Genomic DNA, 23,475 nt, shown 5'->3' with positions numbered 1-23,475 from the left:
TGGGAGAGCAGAAGGGGCGCGGGTGCAGCTGTAGGGGCGGGCTGCGGCCCGGAGGCGGGCAGGGCGGAAGGGAGAGCCCCGGGGTGGTGCCCCGTCCCCTCGCCCTCAGGGCTGGGACCGGCCAGTGGGGAGAAGCGCCCACTCCCACCACCAGGCCTACACAGGTACTCGCCCACCTTCGGGTTGCCCACCATTCAATTCCTCTACCCTTTCCGACCTCACCCTAGGAACTAACCTAATGGGACACAAGACGCCTCTGGAGACAGATTTAAAACTACAAAAGTACACTGAGACTTGAATAAGAGCTACGGAGGAAAGTCACACTCTCAGACATCAAGACATTCTGCGAAGCCACAGCAGCAAAAAGTGTGGAAGGGGTACAGCGTCCGACAAATAAGCCAACAGAACCGAGAGCTTGGAAATGGATTCCTGCGCGTATGGAGGCTTGGCCCACGACAGACGAGGGGCAGCCAACCGGCTGGAGAAGGACGGACCATTTAATAACTGGCATGGGGAAAATCCGCCCAATCCTGTGTGTGCGTGTGCGTGTGTGCGTGCAGCTGTGTCCCCACTTCACATTTACATAAAGAAGGACTCCAGATGGATTTCAGTGCCAAACATAACTTACATCCTTTGTGACCCTGGAGTAGGAAAAGGCTTCTTCCGAGAAGCCCCGCCCAAGATTAGATAGCTTTGACTCTGTTAATATGGAAGACTTCCGTTCAACAACAAATACCACAGGTAAGTTTAACAGACTGGGGGAAGAAATTTGCCATGTCTGGGACAGACAAAGGATCGATGTCCAAACTATGCAAGAAACTCATGTAAAGCGACAAGAAAATGACAGAAAACCCAAAGAAAATGTGCAAAGCACAGAGACGGTCACAAGGAGGGGAACCCAGATGGTTCACAAGGCCCCGGAAGGAGATTTCACGTCACTAGTGGTCAGAGAAATGCAAAATAGAATGAAGCACCAGTTTATACCCAAAACTAAGATGCCAGTGGTGTCTGGGGAAACAGGAACCCTTTGCACCCCTGGCAGGAATAGAAGCTGGTACGGGCCACCTGGTGGCGGGCGCTTAATGAAATTAAGGAAGACTTTACCCCCTGCCCAGTGCACCTCCTTCTGGGAGCGCACCTCAGAGGCTGCACGGAGCCATAAGGGGACAGGCCAGGGAGGGGGTGGGAGGTCATGACAACACGGTTGGGGGGACCGGGGCGGGGGGGAGGCCGCGGGAGGGGTCCCTCACCAAAGCGATGGGTGAGTAAAACGTGGGGATGCGCACTATGGGGTAGCCAAAACTGAATGAACCGGATGGACACACGGTAGTGTGACTAGGCCTTGAAACAGCTAGTACTAGAGCTGGCATGGTTTACGAAAGTCACAAACATACGCAGGAACAGTAAACACACCCACGCCCAACAACACACATCACGTGCACCGGACCAGCTGGGAAGGACCGAGAGGGGTCGGGGGTCGGGACGAAGGGGAAATGAAGAACAGGGGCCTGGCACAGACCGATAGGGAGGGTGTGTCACAAACTGACGCACGCTCCCTTTCCGGCCGATTTCCCCCTGGTCCTTTCCCTTCCGAGGCCTACCTACTCCAAGGTCAAAAAGGAAGTCAAGGCCGGACGAGTCTGCCACTCCAGAGTGGCGATGACATCTACCCAGAGCGCAGAACCGCCCGCTGCCGAGACGGCTTGCTCACACACCCCGGCCCCCTCAACCTGCAATCCTGCTCGAAGCGCCAGCGGCCGGGGCGGTGATGACACGGGAGGGAGAAGAGGCTCGAAAGAGAGCCCCAGTAACTTGGCTCGAACACGGGTTCTACCCTGCCAACCTTCACCCCTCTCGGCCCCCAGTAACCTCTGCTGAAGATGGGGCATCGTCCACCTCCAGGAGGTGGAAGGTGAGCGGACAGAACCCGCATCCAGCGCTGGACCGGGCAGGGAGCAGGCACTGGAAAGCGAGCGGCCGTCTGTCCTCCCCTTCCACGCGAAGTGCCGTGAACTACACACGTGCTGCGTGCAGCAGGTGCGCCTCTTCTGGCCACAGAGTTAAAACTCACCGTCATCTCATGTAAGCGGACCAGCGAGAGGGACGGTCTCATCGCTAAATAAACAGAAACTGAAATACCCCTGAGCACCTGTCTGCTCAGGTATTTCGTATGCACCTCGCATTTGCATAGTGCCCTGATTTGCAAAGTCCTCTGGCGCACAGGATTTGGGGAGAAGGGGGGGGGGATCACACAACACACCTAAGGTTCTAAGACACTCAGAGGAAGGCAGGGCAATGACCCCGCCCCAGTTTTGTGGCCCAGGGAGTGAAGCGAGACACAGAGGTGGGAGCGGTCCGTGTTTACACCTGGAATTGGGTCTCTGAGTCCCAGTTCTGATTTTTCTAATAAAGGAAGAATCAACACTTCGCTGAAAAACCTTTTTATAGCCTGAATTGGTTACGATTCTTGTTTTCTTATGAATGGCCACCTGACTGATTACCCCAAACACAACCATGCACGGTCCTTCACAAGGAGACGAGCGGCTCCTCCCATCAATCCAAAGCTTAAGACAAACCGGAGCCTGCACTGCCCTGGCCCGAGCTCGCTACCCCAGCTGAGCATGTCTGCCAGAAGACGGGCCCCCGGGGACCGAAGAGGTCTCGATTTCTGCCCAATGCTCCACAGAAAGAGGTATTCCGTATTTGGGATGCCTAATTATCTTATGAATTTAAATGACGCCACGTTACAATGCCATATGCATATACCGTCCTTTACTTAGTTTACAGATCTTATGTAACAAATGCTCACACTGTTCTCTAACTGAAAAGGAGTATTTTATTCTGTTTTTTGGGGGAAAGGAGACAGAATTAAACGCTGGTCCCACACACACGTGCAGCTGCTCCCTTCAAGAACCGAGTACAGGCAGATAAAGCCTTCGGGTTTCAGAAGAGAGGCCAAGAGCCGGGCAGGTGGGCTTTGAAGTTTTTCCTCCAGTGGCAAGTCTCTGGAAGCCAACACCTCTGCCCGGTAGACGGGCAGTATCGAGCACCGGGCAGTAATGCTACGCTCTCAGCCAGGCTGTGGCGCCCTGCCACTCTCATCCTCCTCATGAACAAACAGCCCCTGAATCATCAAAATACTTGGATCTGCTGTTTAAACAAAGCAAAGAGGGAGGGGGGCGCCTGGGTGGCTCAGTCAGTTCGGTGTCCCACTTCGGCTCAGAACATCAGATCACAGTTTGTGGGTTTGAGCCCCACGTCGGGCTCTGTGCCGACAGCTCAGAACCTGGAGCCTGCTTCAGATTCTGGGTCTCCCTCTCTCTCTTCCCGTCCCCTGCTCATGCTCTGTCTCTCTCAAAAACAAATAAAAATGTTAAACACAAATCTTAAACATAAAGAAATAAACAAAGCAAAGGGAAGAAAACACCACGGCATGCCAAGCCCCCCCACACACTGCAAAGTCTCCCTGTTTCAGGGAAGATGCCCTTTGAAGAGGGCAGGGTTGCTAGAGCCAATGCCCCCCAGGCACAGAAGCCAGCAAAAGGTGACATTATACACATCTCAACATACTCTAGGCTGGATGGCTCAAGGAAGTAACAATTTACCGTCGTTTTCGAAGGATGTGAATCCAGATGGTCCCAGAAAGGAAAAAGAAAAAGGCCATAGAGATGTATAATTTAGGGAGAGGGATCTCTCCTGCCGAGAGGTAGCTGTCAGGGTTCTTCTCTGTGATCTCAATCTGCAACGAACGTGAGATTAATTTTTTCTTTTTCAAGAACAGATCACCCCACAGCCAGCAGTCTGTCGCCTTAGCTGCTTCACTCGGGCCGAAGAAAGTACCGGCAGATAGCCACACTCCTAACGCACAGCGTAAAGTGTAAAAACACCCCAAACTGCTTTGTATTTTCTAGCTTAGGAATCCTCTGCAGAGGTGAGATTCCGGCCATTTTTTTCTCCGACTCCGTTTTAAGGGTTGTTAAAACCCACTCTTACAAAGAAACAAATGCCTCACGTTTTACGGGGCTGACAAAACCTACGTGGAACACCTTCTGCGCAGTACTCACATCAAGGCTGAAGGAGAGCTCGTCGCTAGACCGCAATTCGTTCCCGGAGCATTTGTGAAAATAAAGACTGTAGAGGCCTTCTTGGTCATCGGTGCTGATGTTAAAGAAAAACTGTAAGTGGAGAGGACAAAGATTTCAGAATGCCAGATCCCCGGCAACGTGTTTAAATCTTAGGAAGAAATCAGGGATGCTAAGGGCGGAAACAAATACAGACAGACGAATTACCTAACCGAATTCCCCCAGGGCAGAGACCAAACAGGTGTTTTCTTCCTCTGCGATTCGGTCTCTGTCCAGGCGACAGGAAAGGGGACGGAAGTAGCTGGCGAGTACCCGTGTGCCCACTACCTGGGGTCTACGGTCCACTCCCTACCACCCTGGTTTTGTCACAGACTCCCCAGCTGTGGGAGGTGTGGCTGGGGGCCGCAGGGATGACCTACGATGCAGGTACCTACTTTTCAGTCAACACGTCGCCTTGCTCTTTTAGGTTAAAAACAAAAACAAAAACAAACAAAAAACTCCCGAAAAAGGAAGGAGGCCCGCCTGCTACTTGAAAAGGCAGAGGACGAACACTCCCTCGTTAAAATGTATACCTGTGATTTCAGACAACAGGGACACAGGCCGTATTTTCTACATTTGCACACTTTCCTGTTTCTTGCATGTTTCAGGTGTTCAAACGGAGTTTAACGTAAATCCAAAGACATTTTGTAGATAAGATTAGAAAATACGACTCCTTGGTCAAAAGCATTTTGCTACAAGCCTAAGACACATTCTTGAGGGCTACACAGATACACGATAAACCATAAGGAGAAGCGAGGAACTGACGGGGCCATAACATCTCTCGTAACAGTTGGGAAGGGATGTGAAGGTCACACGGGGTTTCTGGGGTGCTGGCACTGTTGTATTTCTGGCCCCCGCTGATGGTTACAAAGGTCCACTTAGACAGGATAGGGAAAAAAACAGGTATCTGACAAGAAGACGGAAATAAGAGACCGAAGGTATTCAAGCTGGAATGATTCCTTTGTTAAATCATCTCCCAAGCTCAGCTGTCAACGTCAGAGCGTATGTCTTAGTCCACGCAAGGTAGCCAGAAAACTCTTAACGTCTTGGTAACTTTTAGTTCCAAAAGTAAGATGCCCATGAAGATTCTAAGAAATAGAAATTTCTAAAAAAAAGTCAGCAGAAATATCATGGCCGATCCCAGGAGGCTCCTGACCGGCAAACAAAATCAAACACGAATGTATATTCTAGAGTAGGAATAAGGCCTAACGGTCCCCTTCCTGCTTTAGGCAGATAAGCTATCATCCCTGCTCCGTGGATGGGGTAGAAAGGCTCACAGTGACTGCCTTGTCCAAAATTAGCGAACAGCAAGGCAAGGGGTCACGTACCGACTTCTTTACGAGGAGAAGGGAAGCCTGAGAGAAGGCAGACTGGCCATCCACTGCCTGTCGCATGCACCCCGAGAACCCTACAAACTGTTTATCTTAACGTTCTTAACCATCACACAAGCTGCTTCCCCACGACACTCACCCTGACACAGAGCGCCAGTAAGTGACAAATGTGTAAATCCCACCACGTTTTCTTTCCTTGGTGATTTTTAAAGAAACGGTTTAGAGAAATTTCAAAAAGCTTACTGTATTAGCAAGCATTTTAAAATGAGAGAAGGAAAGAAGGAAAGTACCTTTCGTATCTTCTTAAGGGGGCAGTGAACAAAGTGGTTAAACACATGGGCCTTGGAGTCAGACAAACTTGGGTTTGAATCCTCCCCTTGGACAAGTTACTCAACCTCTCTGAGCCTCAGTCTCCTCATCTGTAGAAGGGGAATGATAGCAGTGCCTGCCTCACAGAGGTGCTGGAAGGACGAACTGGGGTAACGACAACGTGTAAGTACTCAGCGCAACGCCTGGCACCCAGTTACTCGGCTCCGTGATTACTAATGGACACAGCCTATTATGGGCCGGGCCCAAGGTTAGGGACTTTACGTACATCAGTAATAAAACAGACTTAAAAAAAAAAACCTCTCCCTTATGGCTACCTTCTAAGGGGAGCAACAGAACATCCTCATGATAAATAAGCAGAGTACACAGCAGGTTGGAAAAAGGAAAAGTGCAAAGGGGAAGCCTGCAGGGACAGGGGAAGGAAGGGAGCTGCATTTAAAACAGGGCGAACGGAGGAAGCTTGGACGAGATGATGATATTCGAGCAAAGGCTTGAAAGAGGAAGAAATTAATCATGTGGATTCTGAGGGACAAGCACTCCCACTAGGGGGCACAGCCACAGCAGAGGCTCAGGCCTGATCGGTTCTGGGAGGGAGCAGCAAGGTGGCTTCCGCGGCTGGAGCAGAAAACAGGAGCCGAGGTCAAAGACAAGACGGCAGCCAGACCACGTGGCCTTGCAGACCGGGAAGGGCTCGAGGCTTTTGCTCTGAGGCAGATGGGAAGCCGCCAAGGGTTCTGAGCAGACGAGCGTCCAGAGGTTCTCAAGTAGCTACTAAAACCTGGAGGTACTAAATTTAAAGAACGTATAAAATTGTTTAGAGAGGCAAAATGATCTTTGCTGAAAGAAATCAGGACAGTGGATGCAGGGATGGGGGGGCGCTGAGATGATAAAAATGCCGGAAATCTCGATAGAGAGTGGGTTACATGGGAGCGTGCCTTTGCCAGAACTGATCAAATTGCGTGTGTAAGCCCTGTGCGTTTCACTCGAAGCAGATTAGACCTCAATTAATGAAAACTGCTTAGAAAAGAGACAGCGATTCTTACAAATTCAGCGCTTCGTTGGAACCGATGCATTGAAGAGCAATTCAGAAGAGCAAGATTGAGGAGTTAACTGAGTTGTCTGAGGTCAGCACCTAGTAAGTGGGCGCTGGACCCCATCCAAGGCTGTAAGGCTGCCACACGTGCTCTCGTGCACCGAACAGCGGGACCAGCTGGGCCGGTCACTCAAGGCCTAGGGGCCCCGGTGAATTCATCTCTCAAATCCTACCAGCATCGTCAATGATCACCACAGGTCTTCCTAGGTACAGAATTCTGCCGGGCAGACGTGGGCTGGAATCTGGACCCTGTCACTCACGCTGGACATTCACAAAGTGGCTCATTCTCAGAGACATGATCTGGTAAGCGGTGGGTAACCGTGTCCACCTTGTAGGTTTGCCAGGGAAAGAGCGACCGCGTTCGAGTGACCGATGTGTAGCATGCCTAAACTATCGTTCCTAAACTCAAACTTCCTTCACAAATTCACCCATTTACGCTGTAGGGATAAATCCTACGGAGAGGACTCAAAGAGAATACATACCTGAAAAGAAACTGCCCCATCGCTGTTGTGAACAGAAAAGGATTTTTCTCCCGTGGCCTAAAAAACAAAAAACAAAACACAATCGCCTGTTTTAGGAGGACACTGGCAAAAAGTGTATGCTCATAAAAATGGAAATGGGAAAACGAAACCAAAAACACATCCTTTTAAAAAAATCCTGAGTTGGCTGACCTTCAAAAGCTCTCTGAAAATAAAATTCACCATCCTTTCAAGATGTCTCAGATCCCCCTTCCCAGAGAATGGGAATTCCTCCTCACCTACTTCCTATTCCCTGCGGTCTCTTCTGCCTCCCCGGTAACCCCCTATTCCCTGCCCCTGCCCTCCCGATCTCGCCCCCACCCCCACCCCGGAGCACATCTCTGCTCTTCTGGCTTCAGCAAGACTACGGATGCCTGCCCAGGTCACACCCCGACACACCACCTGGACGCCATTCCCGATTTCAAACCACCGGCCTACTGCCATCGGCGCAACCGACAAGTTCTCAGCAACGGAAAGGAAGGGACTCCGGATACAGCCAACAACATGGCCGAACTCAAAACGGTCACGCGGAGTCAAAGACGACAACCGGGGCGCGTGCTGCATAAGGCACTTCTACAAAGCTCTGCGTCACTGATCTGCAGAGGCGGATCGGTGGTTGCCGGGGGTGGGAGGAGGAACCTGCAGGACCGTGAATGGGTGCACGGTCTCGATCGTGGTGGCGGGTTCACAGGTGGACGCTTAGCGCGAAACTTTTCAAAGCGCGCACTTAACCGCATGACGATTACCCTTCAACGCATCGGTTCCGACGCAGCGCTGCCGTCTGGGTGCCCCCTCGCTGAAAATTCAAGATACCCCAAACCCCAACGTTGCCGATTTTTCCTTCTGCGATTTCTACCACCTCTTCGTCTACTGCAAACAGTAGAAGATACACACCTCCCTCCCCTGCCTCGCCCCCAGCCCTTACTTCCCATCCCAAGGCTCTGCTCTGGTTGCAGACCCTCGCGACGCTGTCAGGGCACCGTGTGTTTTCACAGCGGGCGCTCTTCCGGGTCCTCCTGATTCCACTCTCCCCCACTCCCAGGCTCCTCTGCACGTTACTTGCAGGGCAGCGTCTGCCCCAAACACCATCTGTATCAGTCTTTCCTGACCAAGAACTCCTGAGGACTTCCTATTTTGGGTGCATCAATAAACACCCTCTATTGTCTGGACCTATATTATCTAAGATCCCCCTCTCTGCCCAAGGCACACCTTCTATTTCCCACAGGCCGGGGCCCGGCACCTGTCATGCTTATTCATCCAGTGTAGTAATAGCTCTCCCGACAGAGAGCAACGCCCCGTGGAGTAGGCACGCGCACCTGTGTGTACCTGCTTACGTGTATGTCTATACATTCATACCCACGTTCGTATCCCCACATTCAGTCACTTACACATACGTACAGCCACACACATATACACACAGCTACAAATATACGCAGAAAAGCTGAGCAGTGGGTGGTCAGTTCTTACCTTGGAATCTACCGTGCTTCTTTTAGACTTTCCACCGTCTAGAAGCAGAAACATTTAAAAGATGTTACTGCATGATTCAGCTCTTAGATATATTACAGATCACGTTATGAGGCTCTCGCTTGTCTAGTATCAAATAAATCAAACAAACAAGGCGAGGCCGTATGCTATCTTGTAGAATGCCAACTCCTCAGATTCTAAAACGATTCTTCAATTGCAGAAGCAGCAAATTGGAGCTTATAAATGCTCTCTTTTTAATTTTTTTTAAGGTTTATTTAGTGTTGAGAGACAGAGAGAGCACGAGTAGGGGAGGGGGAGAGAGAGAGGGAGACACAGGATCCAAAGCAGGCTCCAGGCTCCGAGCGGTCAGCACAGAGCCCGACGCGGGGCTCGAACTCATGAACCGCGAGATCATGACCTGAGCGGAAGTCGGACACTTAACTGACTGAACCACCCAGGCGCCCTATAAATGCTAACAAAGGATAACATTCAGTCCCAACAGGGAAACTCATCTCTGAATAATCTAGTGTATGTTATTGCCAGAGATGCCACACGGAGTGACCTTCCTCATTTTCTAAGTAATCACATTTAAAAACAGATCAGGGGCGCCTGGGTGGTGCAGTCAGTTAAGCGTCCGACTTCAGCCAGGTCACGATCTCGCGGTCCGTGAGTTCGAGCCCCACGTCGGGCTCTGGGCTGATGGCTCAGAGCCTGGAGCCTGTTTCCGATTCTGTGTCTCCCTCTCTCTCTCTGCCCCTCCCCCGTTCATGCTCTGTCTCTCTCTGTCCCCAAGATAAATAAACGTTGAAAAAAAAAAAAATTAAAAACAGATCATTGTTTCAAAATATGTACACACGGGGCGCCTGGGTGGCTCAGTCGGTTAACATCCGACTCTTGATTTTGGCTTAGGTCACGATCTCATGGTTCCTGAGTTCCAGCCCCACATCGGGCTCTGTGCTGACAGCATGGAGCCTGCTTGGGGATCTTCTCTCTCTCTCCCTCTCTCTCTCTGCCCCTCCCCTGTTTCTGCATGCACACACACACTCTCTCCCCCTCAAAATAAATAAACAACAACAACAACAAAATATGTGTATATATATATATATGTGTGTGTGTGTGTGTGTGTGACATCTATTTACACATATGGAAAAATTCATAGCAAATAACAGTAGCATAATTGATGCTTTTTCCCGACAGCAGCGAGTGTTAAGATTGCTAATGGCTTCTTTCATGGAACAGAGAGGGCATCTGGGCCTTATTTTTATTTAAGATATCTTCATGGGGAAGACAGGATCTCAACCTCGCTATAGGGAGAGAGTTTCAAAATAAAAGTAGGGAAAGGATACTTTCCGTGCAGCGAATGTGTACGTGAGCATGAGAAACCAGCATGAGGAGGAAATGGTACGCAGACACTAAGCTGCACCATCACGCAAAGGTAACGTTTCTGTATGTCTTTTAATTGGGACTAGAGTTTTTGACACACTGAGAAAAAAAAGTGTCAATAATAAAGAGTAAGTTCTCTTTAAGAACTAAACTATCAGATAAACCTGACAGTTAATAAAAGAGGCAATAAATATAAACTGGTTAATCAACATATGGAGGAAAAGGGCAACCTCGGTAGTTAAGAGTAAATACCCAAGCAGGAGTCCTGTTTGCCTTTTACTTTGGGTCCAAAACAAACAAACGTACACCAAAATCCCAGTCCTGGCTAGGACAAGGTGATGTGGGCACTATTCTTATATATTTTCCAAAAGGAGTATCAATTCATACAACTCATTTGGAAAGGAGCTGAAAATAGTACCAATATTCTCTCAGGACTCCTATCCTTGGAACCGAATATTCCAGTTCAGGGAACCCATCCTAAAGAAAGTTCTAGAAATGACCAAAGTTCTAAAATAAAGAACCTCCAGTGCAGCAATATTTATAATAGCATGACAATGGAAATATGTCTCCTTAAGGGGAAAGCTTGAGCAAGTTACAGTATCCATATAATGGGATGGCTGGTAAGAATGAACTATCTTAAAGTTGAGTGAGCAGGGATGCTTAGGAAATTACAAACATGACTATGACTTTTAAACATCAGGGGCGCCTGGGTGGCTCAGTCAGTTAAGCCTCCGACTTTGGCTCAGGTCACAATCTCACGGTTCGTGGGTTCGAGTCCTGCATTGGGCTCTGTGCGACTGCTCAGAGCCTGGAGTCTGCTTCAGATTCTGTGTCTCCCTCTCTCTCCGGCCCTCCCCTGCTTGCACTCTGTCTCTCTCAAAAATGAATAAACATTAAAAGAATTTTTACAAGAAATAAAAATCAAATGTTCTAGACCCACCCAGGAAACAGCTCAGAAGAAAACAGAAATACGGGGGCCCCTGAATGGCTCAGTCGGTTAAGCCTCTAACTTCAGCTCAGGTCATGATCTCACAGTTCCTGAGTTCGAACCCCGCAGTGGGCTCTGGGCTGGTGCATAGCCTGCTTGGGTTTTTCTCTCTCTGCCCCTTCCTCACTTGTGTAAGGGCTCTCTCTCACTCTCTCAAAAATAAACTTAAAAAAAAAAAAAAAGAGGGGCGCCTGGGTGGCGCAGTCGGTTAAGTGTCCGACTTCAGCCAGGTCACGATCTCTTGGTCCGGGAGTTCGAGCCCCGCGTCGGGCTCTGGGCTGATGGCTCAGAGCCTGGAGCCTGTTTCCGATTCTGTGTCTCCCTCTCTCTCTGCCCCTCCCCCGTTCATGCTCTGTCTCTCTCTGTCCCAAAAATAAATAAACGTTAAAAAAAAAAAAAAAAAAGAAAAGAAAAGAAAAGGAAAACAGAAATACTAAAATTCTAACACAACAAGGTCAGACAAATTACTGTTCTGTTTCTCCTTTCCCCCAGTTTCCACCTTTTTCTTTGATGGTTATTTATTTTTGGACAACCTCCAAAATAAAATAATGCTATGACTGTGTGTGGTTTTTACCTGGGGACAAAGAAGAATCTACGAAGCAGGGTGGTAAAGAAAATGCTGTTCTCCACCTTATATTTACCTTGTTTCTGCTGAGTCTGGTTGCCCGCTGGAACAGGGTCAACACCAGGCTCCTGGCTCTGGCCAAGGACTTTCTCATCCCTGCTGAAGATGATCTTTGGTAGCTGGGTACCAGCGTCTGGTGGAGATCTCACTCTCACCCTAAATTCAAATAAGAGAAAAGTAAACAAGTTCAAAGGAATGCTAGGGCCCTTTGAGTGCCCCGTGTTACACACTGTCCCGGGGTCTAAACCCATCATCTCAGGTAGGCCTTACGAGGTCCCTGATGTGGATTCTACTGTCTGCTTTGTACACCTGCTGAAATGGGGGCTTGGGGAGGTTAATAACTTGCCCAAGAGTGGTGAGGCCGGGAGCAGCCGGGCGAGGACCTGACATTCTCACTCCGAAGCTTACATTCCTAGCGACCACACGGCTCTGATGAACGTATTTTCCCCCTTAGTGTCTAAAATGTGTTCAACGAATTGGCGCACAAGGGAAGTGGAGCGAGGGGTAAGAAACCAAGTAAGATGTTAAAGGGAACTCTGGGAGGGCATGTGAGGGGCAGTGGGCGCTATGCGTGGCCTGCCGAACGTGCATTCCCTCCCTTCTCCCCGCTCAGCAGACCCCGTCCTGCCAAGGAGCCAACGGTTGCCTGAAGCCTTCCCTCCTCTTCTCTAAGTCACCCGTTTCTCCGCCCTACTTCCCCTCTATATTGCCGTGACCACGTGTATTGCCGTTGGGTCTCCGTCATTAATCTGCACGCTTCTCGGGGGCGGCGCCTCTGTCCCCCTCATCATGTTCTTGACGTCCTGCCTTCGGCCCAGTATCTGGTAGACGCTCCGCGAATGTCAGCTTAGCTACCCAACTCCCCCTAAGTCTCCTCTAGGATGGGACTGAAGGAACACTGCAATTACTTACTCGCTTCTGGAGATGTCTAGGATTAGAAGGGTGACGGAGATGGACTTTTTTTTTAAAATACAGTAATTCACATCTTCATCCTGAGAAAGGAAGCCCCGGGGGTACATCATCTCATTCACTCACGTCAGAATAAGAACAGAAAGTTTTCAGGACCAAGGCAAGCAAGTGACCCGTGCTCCGCCCCAGACCACACAGCTGTGGGTGCTCAGAGAGGCCAGGGACTCAAAGCAGCCCCCACCGCCAGGAACACAGCACTGACAAAAGCAGGAGGCTCCCACCCAGCGCCTTGGGCTCAAAGTGATGAGGGGAACCGGGTCATGCAAGGGATGCTCACCAGGTAGGAAGAAAACCCGTCATTCTTTGTACGGTCCAGGCTGAATCCAATCTAAGAGGGGGGGAAAGGGCAGAGGTAAGTGTCCACACAGTGCTTTGGCATCCACACCTTTCTTACTCAAGGAGCAGAAAAGGCGCTTCTTTGGCCTAGCCTTCTCTTGGTCTTCTGAGCATTCATTTTGTAAGAAGCAACCCCAGTTACGAAAAATTATTCAACAATTACAACTTAAGTGGGGCGCCTGGGTGGCGCAGTCGGTTAAGCGTCTGACTTCAGTCAGGTCACGATCTCGCGGTCCGGGAGTTCGAGCCCCGCGTCGGGCTCTGGGCTGATGGCTCAGAGCCTGGAGCCTGTTTCTGATTCTGTGTCTCCCTCTCTCTCTGCCCCTCCCCCGTTCATACTCTGTCTCTCTCTGTCCCAAAAAATAAATAAACGTTGAAAAAAAATTAAAAAAAAAAAGAATTACAACTTAAGTGTTAAAAAATAAAACTATCGGATGCCCACTCCCCAAGTTTAATTTTCTCTACATTGGGATACTTCATATTTAAGTGGGGGGGGGGGGGCGGGGGTGAAGCTCTCATCTACACAACAGAAATGGGTAAAGCCCCTGACATCCTGGAAGGCACTTACGGTTGTGTCCTTGTCTGTGGCTCCTTCAGGTTCATTCACTGAAAGGCTACTGACATTAACCACCATGTACCCGTCCTTGAAGAATCCAAAGGTGTTCAGATGAACCTTATGCCTCACATCGTCCTAGAAAGATTTGCCGTGGTGGAATTAGTGAAAGGGAGAAGTTAACTTGATTTATTTAACCTATTTATTGCTTGAAAAACTACAGTATCTAGCTAGCTAGCTCACGTTTCCGTATACTTGGCAATATACACAATACATATACCTTCCTGCTCCAAAAGCTGAAGCAGACTCATCAGAAATTCATAAGATATCAACAGTTTTGCAGAAAGAGGCAGACAATAGATTCAATTCATGCCCGTGCATTTGTAAGGGCCCCAGGGGCAGGCTTGGTGGTCAAGCGGAATGTGACTCCCCGGGAAGGAGGAACAATGTTTTAGTCATCCTCACAAGCTTCCCGCTAGCACAAGGCCTGGCATCAGGAGGCACTCAAAACATGATGGGGGAGGGGAGGGGGGAGGGGAAAAGTGGCCAAAGGTGCTCCGAGAATACACTCATTTATATAAATCTTCCTATGAGAGTTTTATGCCCCTACCCGGCTCCTCCCACTGCGGGAGGATGAAGGGCACCTGACATTATTTTTCTGACCTATGATACAATTTTTTAACATCTGCATCTAAAATGATGTCACACACGATGGGGTTTCAGGAAACAGAGCCTTATGCAGCAGGAATCCAGGCACTAGCCGGGTGGAGGGCGATGTCTCGGACAGGACAGCCCTGAGATCTGCTGAAACTGTGACACGTGGGCAGGTGCTACCACGGCCGCCTGAAGCCATCTCAAGGTTGGGATTCCAATCTCAACCAAGTCAATACATTTTAAGGCAAAAAGAACAAAAGCTCTAGGGAATACTTCTAGAACGGAGGCTCCATGAAGACAGTGCATATTGGGTAAGTCAGGAGTGTTATGTTGAGAATCACGTGCCTACTGAGCACCTTCAGAAGCTAACAGTCATTAATTAGGAAGCTTCTAGATGCAAGGCACTAAGCCGAGCACTTTTCTAAATCCTGCATTTGGTTCTTCCTCCAATCTGCAGTCCTTTTTGCTACTGTTTGCTTCTGGCTCATGTTTTTTAATTCTACCCTTTGTTTCTTCCAGTTTTAAACATAAACTATGTTACAATCCACTGAGATGCTCTGGGGGCTCTAATTCTGCTTCCGGTGTTCTCTGTTGGCTTTCACAGCCGGCTCTTTCTTCGCGTGAGTGCTAATTTTCTCTCTAGACTTGGGTCTCCCGGACATCAGAGGGAGTCTAAAATCGCAAACCCCAAAGGCCTCAGGAGAGGCTGTGGATCAGTCTACAGCATTCAAATCATAAACTGGGGGCGCCTGGGTGGCTGGGTCGGTTGAACGTCGGACTTCGGCTCGGGTCACGATCTTGCCATTCGTGAGTTCGGGCCCCGCGTCGGGCTCTGTGCTGACGGCTCGGAGCCTGGAGCCCGCTTTGGATTCTGTGCCTCCCTCTCTCTGCCCCTCCCCTGCTTGCACTCTCTCAAAGATAAATAAACATTAACATTTTTTTTAAAAAATCATAAACTGTAACCCCCTACACGATAGCGAAAACACTTACTTTACTGCCATTAGGAGGGTTATGTTTCCTAGCCCACTCATCAATTCAAGGACTATAGCTCTGAGGGTCCTATAATATTAGGGGCTAAGGAGAGGGACACAGCTCCAGCCACACCCTGACCACCCCACCCCCTCTGCCTCCTTGCACCCAAGGCTTTGGCTCCAGAGGCTGCAGCTTCCCAACCCCCACCGTCTTTTTTTTTGGGCTCTAGGAATTTCCCTAATTTTCCTAGGAGCCAGCTGTGCATTTAGAGAACGTCGCTGGACTCCCACTCCCGGGTGGGACAGAGTAGCCTGCAGCACACGGGAACTCCCAGGGAGGACAAGAGAAGCAGAGAAGATATTAGAAGTTATCCGCTGGAAGGCTCGACCACAAAACCCCAAATGCCAAAGCTCACATCCTTTTTCAGGATTCTAAGAGAATGATGTGAGTGCCTCTTTTCCCAACGCTCCCGAAGGCACAAGACTAGCACAGTCCTAGATGCACGGGAGAGAAATCAATTCAACTCCATATGACGGACGCCTCGGGACACTGCGGTTTCAGGCTCTGGCAGGATCCCCAGAGACAGAATGAATAAACAAATTCCTGCCCCGAGCGGAGCCTCACAACAGAACACTAAGCTAAAGGAGCCTTATCGATGCAGGCCGCCGTAGGTACGATCCATTCAAACACAGGGCAATTGTCTACGGGAATAGTCAGGTGAGGGGGATCCTTGGGAGGAAGAGGCTTCAGTGGCTACAGGAGGGGGTCGGAAGGAGCTTCCGGAAGTGTTTGGTGACACTCCTGTGGTTGCACAATTGTGTTTATTTACGTTGTGGAAATTCACCAGGTTATGAGGCAATAATGACTATTTTTTTAGCATGTGTATTATACATGAAGGTTTAAGTCCTACAAGTATGCTTGTTCTAATTTATCCAGCATTTAGATGCTACGTGGCAAAATGGGAAGCCTGGTTTGTTTGTTTTTTAATTTTTTTTTTAACGTTTATTTATTTTGGGGACAGAGAGAGACAGAGCATGAATGGGGGAGGGGCAGAGAGAGAGGGAGACCCAGAATCTGAAGCAGGTTCCAGGCTCCGAGCTGTCAGCACAGAGCCCGACGCGGGGCTCGAACCCACAGACTGTGAGATCATGACCTGAGCCGAAGTCGGACGCTTAACCGACTGAGCCACCCAGGCGCCCCTGGAAGCCTGGTTTTAAAAAAAAAAAATGCTTAACTCATTCAGTCCACCAAAGATATTTTCTGCGTATTTGGGGGAAAATGTTTCAATAGCAAGCTTAGAACAGTTGTTTTTTCTATTTAAACATTACATTCCTTTATTGTTTTTTCTCATTTTTATATTAGCATTTCACTTCATAAAACACTGCCACAAAATACATGTTTTTGAATAATTTTATTTTTGCTTTTTATTTAGAGAGAGAGCGTGCGTGTGCACGTGCGAGTGGAAGAGGGCCAGAGGGAGGGAGGGAGAGAGAGAGAGCATCCCAAGCGGGCTCCACGCTATCAGCGCAGAGCCTAACACGGGGCTCGATTCCATGAACTGCGAGATCGTGACCCGAGCCGAAATCAAGAGCCGGACGCTTAACCGACTGAACCAGACAGGTGCCCCTCCATTATTTTTAAAATTATGGTAAAAATACACAAATCATCATATTTAACATACACCACGGCTACTTATAATGCAGAAACCACGTTTTGAGAAATACTCCTCTAAAATCTCCAAGTTTCCTTTTAAACATTCGTAACAGCATAACTCCACATTTTCCACACCTTTCGAGAAACGGGTTACGGGCCGAGGGCTTTCCCAGGGCATCCCATCCTCACCCAGCCCAGTGTAATTCAGAGCGGCAGCTCCACGGTAGAGACGCAGACACAGGTTCAGGGGTGAAATCGTGGCCCAAGACAACAGGGACGATCAGTGGTGAAGCTGGGATTGCAACACAGATCTGACGGGAAAGCCATTTTCACCCTACTGCCTCCCAATATGCAAAGGTAATCACGACATGATATTAAATGCAAACTGGACAACCTAGAAGAGATGGAGAAATTCCTAAAAACACACAACTTCCCAAGGCTGACTCCTAAAGAAAGAGAAAATCTGAACAAACTAACAACGAGTAAGGAGACCAATCAAACAGGAAAAAGAGTTGAGGCCGAATTAACAGCCACCCCTCTCAACTGCTTCCCAAAAAACCGAAGAGGCAGGAGCATGTCCAAAGCCATTTTACAAGGCCAGCTTTATCCTGAAACCAAAGCCATATAAGGACACTACAAGACAAGAACAGTAGAGGCCAATATCCCCGATGAACGCAGACGAGAAACTCCGTAACACGATACGACCAAACTGAACTCGACAGCACACGGAAGGATCACACGCCACGATCAAGCGCGATTCACCCCCAGGATGCAAGGATGGCTGAATATATGCAAATCAATAAATGTGATACGTCACAATGACAAAATGAAGGGAGAAAAAAATCCTATGATCGCCTCAATAAACGCAGAAAAAGTAGCCAACAAAAATACAACATCATTTCATGATAAAGACCCTCAACAAATCAGGTACAGAAGGAACGCACCGCAGTATAATACAGGCCGTATAAATGACAAGCCCAGAGCTGACATCATCCTTAACAGGGAAAAGTGGAAGATTTGTCCTCTAAGCTCGGGAACAAAATAAGGTTCCCCACTGTTACCATGCTTATTCAACACAGTACTGGCAGTCCTGGCCAGAGCAATCAGGCGTGAAAAACAAGTAACAGGCATCGAACTACAAAGGAAGATGTAAAACTGTCACTATTTACAGATGGCATGCTATTTTATATAGAAAACAGTAAGCTTCCACTGTTAGAACTAATACGTGAATTCCTTAAAGCTGCAGAATACAAAAATCAATAGCACTGAGGTGGCTCAGTTGCTCAAGCGTCTGACTCTTGGTTTCGGCTCAGGTCACGATCTCATGGTTCGTGCATTTGAGCCCTGCATCGGGCTCTGTGCTGGCATCTCGGAGCCTACTTGGGATGCTCGGTGTCTGTCTGTCTGTCTCTCTCTCTCTCTCTCTCTCTCTCTCTCTCTCTCTCTGCCCCCCCCCCCCCCACTCATACTGTCTCTGTCTCTCTCAAAATAAATAAACTTAAAAAAAATCAGTGGCATCTCCATACACTAGCAACAAAGCATCTGAGAGAGAGAGAAAAATTTACAATAGCATCAAAAGCAATAAAATACTCAGGCATAAGTTTAGCAAAGGAAGTGATAGATCTATATATACCCTGAAAACCATAAAAACAATGATGAGAGAAACTGAAGACAGAAATAAGTGCAAAAATAATCTGTGTTCATGGATCAGAAGACTTACTATTGTAAATATGTCAATACTATCCAAAGCAACTTACACATTCAATGTCAACCCTACTAAAATGCCAACGGCATTTTTCATAGAAATAGACCAAACAACCCCAAACTCCTATGGGACCACAGAAGACCCCAAATAACCAACGCACTCTTGAGTAGAACAAAGCTGGAGGCATCACACTGCCTGGTTTCAAAGTCTATTACGAAGCCACAGCGATCAAAACAGTGCGACACTGGCATGAAAACAGAGGCCGATGGAACAGGACACAAAGGGCCCAGAAATAAGTCCACACACGTATGTCCAACTGATCTCTGACAAAGCGGAGGACAGTCTCCACTGCAAATGGCGCTGGGAAAACTAGATCTCTTCACGCACGAGAATAAACCGGACCCTTTCTCACTCCATGCACTCACATCAGTTCAAAATGGACTGAAGACTCAAACGGAAGATTATAAACCGTAAAACTACTAGTAGAAGAAAACATAAGAAAAAAACTTCTTGACGCTGGTCTGGGCAATGACTTTTTGGGTAAAACCCAAAGCACAGGCAACCAAAAAAACAGCACGAACAGACAAATGGGGATTGCATCAAACTGAGAAGCTTCTGCACAGGAAAGAAAACAAGAGAGTGAAGAGACAACATTTTGAAAGGAGAGAAAATATGGGCAAATCATATATCTGATACCGGGCTAATAGCCAAAATACATGAGGAACTCAAACAACTCAACAGCAAAACAAAAAAACCCAAAAAACCCGAATAACCTGACTTAAAAATGGGCAAAGGATCGGGGCGCCTGGGAGGGCTCCGTCGGTTAAGCGTCCGACTTCGGCTCAGGTCATGATCTCACGGTTCCTGGGTTCGAGCCCCACATCGGGCTCTGTGCCGACAGCTCGGAGCCTGGAGCCTGCTTCCGATTCGGTGTCTCCCTCTCTCTCTGCCCCTCCCCTGCTCATGCTCTCTCTCTCTTCCTCCCCCCCCCCTCAAAAATAAACACAAAAAAAATTAAAAATAAAAAAAGTGTTCGGTATTACCATTTGCCAGTATCATCTGTACGACCTGCACCTAACCTAACCCCCATCTCTGTTTTAAGTTATCGCGTTGCTGTGTCAAATAAGGTGTGTGTGGAAGGCATTGTGCAAGCCCTATTTTACTATACAAACCGTAGACACATGGACACTTTGAAACTGGAAGGAACCAGGAAGGTCATCCATTCTAATTGTTCATTCAACTTCATTTGATTCGATGCAGTGTAAATAAACCAACATTCACATGATACCACTAATGGCTGAACTCTCCTAGGAGGAGCAGCGAGGTCAGTCTGACTGGATAAGGAAGCAAAAAAGGAGACACGGGGCAGGGCGGGTGCCAAAGTAGGGTGAGAACGACAATATCAGACACAAAGAAGATTTAATTACATTTTCAACAACCACACTTTTTTTTTTTTGGTAAGATTTTAAGGTAAGCTCTACACCCAACATGGGGCTCGAACTCACAACCCTGAGATCAAGAGTCTCGTGCTCCAACTAAGGCAGCCAGAAGCACCCGCCCCCATTAATTCTGTTAGCACTGACACAGCAGTAATGTCTGTTTCCCCAAGGATTTCAGAGACTGCAAACACTTGACCTTGTAGCCAGTACTATGCTAAGAGCTTTATCTACCAGCACTCATTTTTTTTTTAGGTTTATCTGTTCATTTTGAAAGAGAGAGTGAGTGAGCATGGAGGGAGGGGCAGAGAATCGCAAGCAGGCCTCCGCTGTCAGCACAGAGCCTGACACAGGGCTCGATCCCACAAACCCTGAAATTACGACCTGAGCCGAAACCAAGAGTCAGATACTCAACCAACTGAGCCGCCCGGGCACCCCTACCGCCACTCATTCTTATCGCAACACTACAAGGCAGGTGTTATTACGTCCATTTTATAGATGAGGAAATAGAGGCTCAGAGTGGTAAAACTTGCTTAAAATCATGACGTCAGTAGGCGACAGAGCCAGTATTCAAACTCAGGTTTGTTTAAACCCCAACCTATGGTTTTAGCCACCTCATACTCATTACAACCAACCAACCAGTCTATCTTTTGTTTGTTTTGCATTTTTTATTATAGGAAATTTCAAACCATCGACTCACAGTCCACTTTGTTCTTCTGTACTTCTCCCCACCCCCAATCTCATCTAAATAGGATCTCACTCCAATCAATAGATTGGATTCAACAGAATCAAATCCTAGATGTGCTATCATTTCATCCATTAAGATTTCAGTGTATGTTTGATGAGAACGTCTTTAAAAAACATAACCATGATAACATGGCATATTCGTAACCACAATAAACTGCTTTTCAAGTTAGGTAAACAAGACTGTTCATCCACGAGACGTTTACAGGAACATAAAACACAGGACTGTTCTCAGGTACTTATCTCTACGGCTGGTTGTAAACTCCTGCTCTCCTAGTCGACTTTTATTATCTGAAATCAGTGGAAACACAATTACAATCTCCAAGGCACTAATGCAAATAAGGATCTAAGCATTACTCTGACGACAATGATGAAGAAACGATCTAAAAAACGGGTAGTTAATTTGTTACAGAGGATCCAATGAGAGAAAATGTGGCACCGGCCGATTATTCTGAGTTATTTCAGATTATTCTAAATGGGTTGTCTCTATTTTCAATAAACTACTTGTAAAATTAAAACTTCATGGGGCGCCTGGGTGGCGCAGTCGGTTAAGCGTCCGACTTCAGCCAGGTCACGATCTCGCCGTCTGTGAGTTCGAGCCCCACGTCGGGCTCTGGGCTGATGGCTCGGAGCCTGGAGCCTGTTTTCGATTCTGTGTCTCCCTCTCTCTCTGCCCCTCCCCCGTTCATGCTCTGTCTCTCTCTGTCCCAAAAATAAATAAACGTTGAAAAAAAACTTCATCGTATCACTATTGAAGTTCTAAACCAAAACTTTACCCAAAAAGTACACGTTAAAACGTGCGGTTTCAGGGCATGATTACGGATGCGTACGTTTCCCCTCTTCTTCCTGTTTGCTGTTTGCACGCACCTTTATTTTTACCACCACAAAAGTTTTCCTCGCATTTAAGAGTACATACGCGCCGAGAAGTAAACTCGTATTGAAATAAGTTTTCCTAAAATTTCTGGTTTACAGAGAAAGTCTGAAACTAAAAGACAATAAACACACTTGAGATCCTGAACGTCACCAAGAGTCAGCACGAAACGGCACCTTTCTCTTACCAGGTTGGTAGAAGTTAAGACCTACAACGTGATGCCTTGTGACGTATGTGTGCAAATGAACACCAAACACACGCCACTTGGCGGTAGCGTGAACTGACAGAACCTTGTCCATACAGGGCTCTTTGGAACCTTCCATTTAAAGTAATCCCATGCCTAGGAATCTACCCCCACAGAAATACTAGAGCTGAAACGTAAAGATATTTCTACAAGAATATTCAAAGCAGCTCTGTTTACAATAGCTAAAATCAAGCAGTCAAAATGCAGTATAAATTTCTGTCAACAAACAAATGATTTCTATCAATGCTGAGTCCTCTTTACAATGAAGAATTATCATAGTGGTTAAAAAGAAGGATGTAGGCCCGCGTATACCAACATTTGAAAAAAGACTGCAAGAGAGGGGCGCTTGGCTGGCTTATTCAGTAGAGCAAACACCTGATCTCAGGGTCGTGAGTTCAAGCCCCCTGTTGGGCAGGGAGCCTACATACATACATACATACATACATACATACATACATACATAATAAATAAATAAATAAATAAATAAATAAATAAATAAATAAATAAATAAATAAATAAATAAATAAATAAAGCGAGCCTGTAATATAATAAAGAAAAAGATGGGGTGCCCAGGTGGTTCAGTTGGTTAAGAGTCTGACTCTTGATTTTGGCTCAGGTCATGATCCTCGGGTCGTGAGACCAAGCCCTGCATCGGGCTCTGGGCTAAGCATGGAAACCTGCTTGGGATTCTTTCTCTCCCTCTCTCTGCCTGCACCCCCCCCCCCCCGCGAATAAATAAGTAAACATTAAAAAGAAAAAAAAAAAAAGAAAGGCCATTCGTTGAACAGGCACTGCCCTAGGCTGTGAGAATGGAGCACTGAGTGAGGTGAACAGAAAGCCCTGCCTTGTTGAGCTTCCAGTCTAGTGGAGAGAGGAGACGAGAACACACGCACTGTGAAGGCCACGGTCTATCAGTTCGTGAGGAGTGCACCAGCAAACAGCACCGGGTGGGGGGCAGGGCAGGCCACTTGGAGGAAGGTGGTCCTGGAGAGCTTCACTGAGAAGGCACCGTAGTGAGGGCACAGGCCATGTAGACGTCAGCGGGAAGGATGTTCTGGACCTTGGCACGGAGCTCGGTGGACTGAGGACAACAAGACACCGCTGTGGCTGGACTTTGGCTTAGAAGTCACCAAAAGGCAGGGCGCCTGGGTGGCTCAGTCAGTTGGGCATCTGACTTTTGACTTCAGTTCGGGTCATGATCTCACGGTTCATGAGAGTTCGAGCCCCGCATCGGGATCTGTGTTGACAGCATGGAGCCTGTTGGGGATTCTTTCTCCCCCCTCTCTTTCTGCCTCTCCCCTACTCATGCTATCTCAAAATAAATACATTTCTAAAAATTAAAAAAAAAATTTTTTTTTAAACGTTTATTCACTTTTTGAGAGACAGAGACAGAGTGTGAGCAGGGCAGGGGCAGAGAGAGAGAGAGGGAGACACAGAATCCCAAGCAGGTTCCAGGCTCTGTGCTGACAGCAGAGAGCCCGACGCGGG

General features: G+C 47.9%; 1 protein-coding gene across 4 annotated transcripts in view; it reads right to left on the bottom strand.

Annotated features, from left to right (window-relative positions):
- Nucleotides 1–23,475, bottom strand: part of GPR107 (G protein-coupled receptor 107) — a 68,883-nt gene that overhangs the window by 32,586 nt on the left and 12,822 nt on the right. For all 4 annotated transcript variants that reach the window (XM_045043893.1, XM_045043894.1, XM_023242851.2 and 1 more), the window contains exons 2-9: nucleotides 13,724–13,846; nucleotides 13,097–13,147; nucleotides 12,763–12,842; nucleotides 11,867–12,006; nucleotides 8,858–8,895; nucleotides 7,355–7,411; nucleotides 4,065–4,175; nucleotides 3,606–3,739 (exon numbers count right to left, since the gene is read on the bottom strand). In XM_045043893.1, coding sequence (XP_044899828.1) covers nucleotides 3,606–3,739; nucleotides 4,065–4,175; nucleotides 7,355–7,411; nucleotides 8,858–8,895; nucleotides 11,867–12,006; nucleotides 12,763–12,842; nucleotides 13,097–13,147; nucleotides 13,724–13,789 — 677 coding nt within the window. In that variant the 5' untranslated portion in view covers nucleotides 13,790–13,846. The remainder of the gene's footprint in view (nucleotides 1–3,605; nucleotides 3,740–4,064; nucleotides 4,176–7,354; nucleotides 7,412–8,857; nucleotides 8,896–11,866; nucleotides 12,007–12,762; nucleotides 12,843–13,096; nucleotides 13,148–13,723; nucleotides 13,847–23,475) is intronic.

The sequence above is a fragment of the Felis catus genome, chromosome D4 (genome assembly GCF_018350175.1).
Source record: "Felis catus isolate Fca126 chromosome D4, F.catus_Fca126_mat1.0, whole genome shotgun sequence".
Taxonomy (NCBI): Eukaryota; Metazoa; Chordata; class Mammalia; order Carnivora; family Felidae; genus Felis; species Felis catus.
Note: the sequence above shows the minus strand (reverse complement) of the source record. Positions and strands in the feature narration are given on the sequence as shown.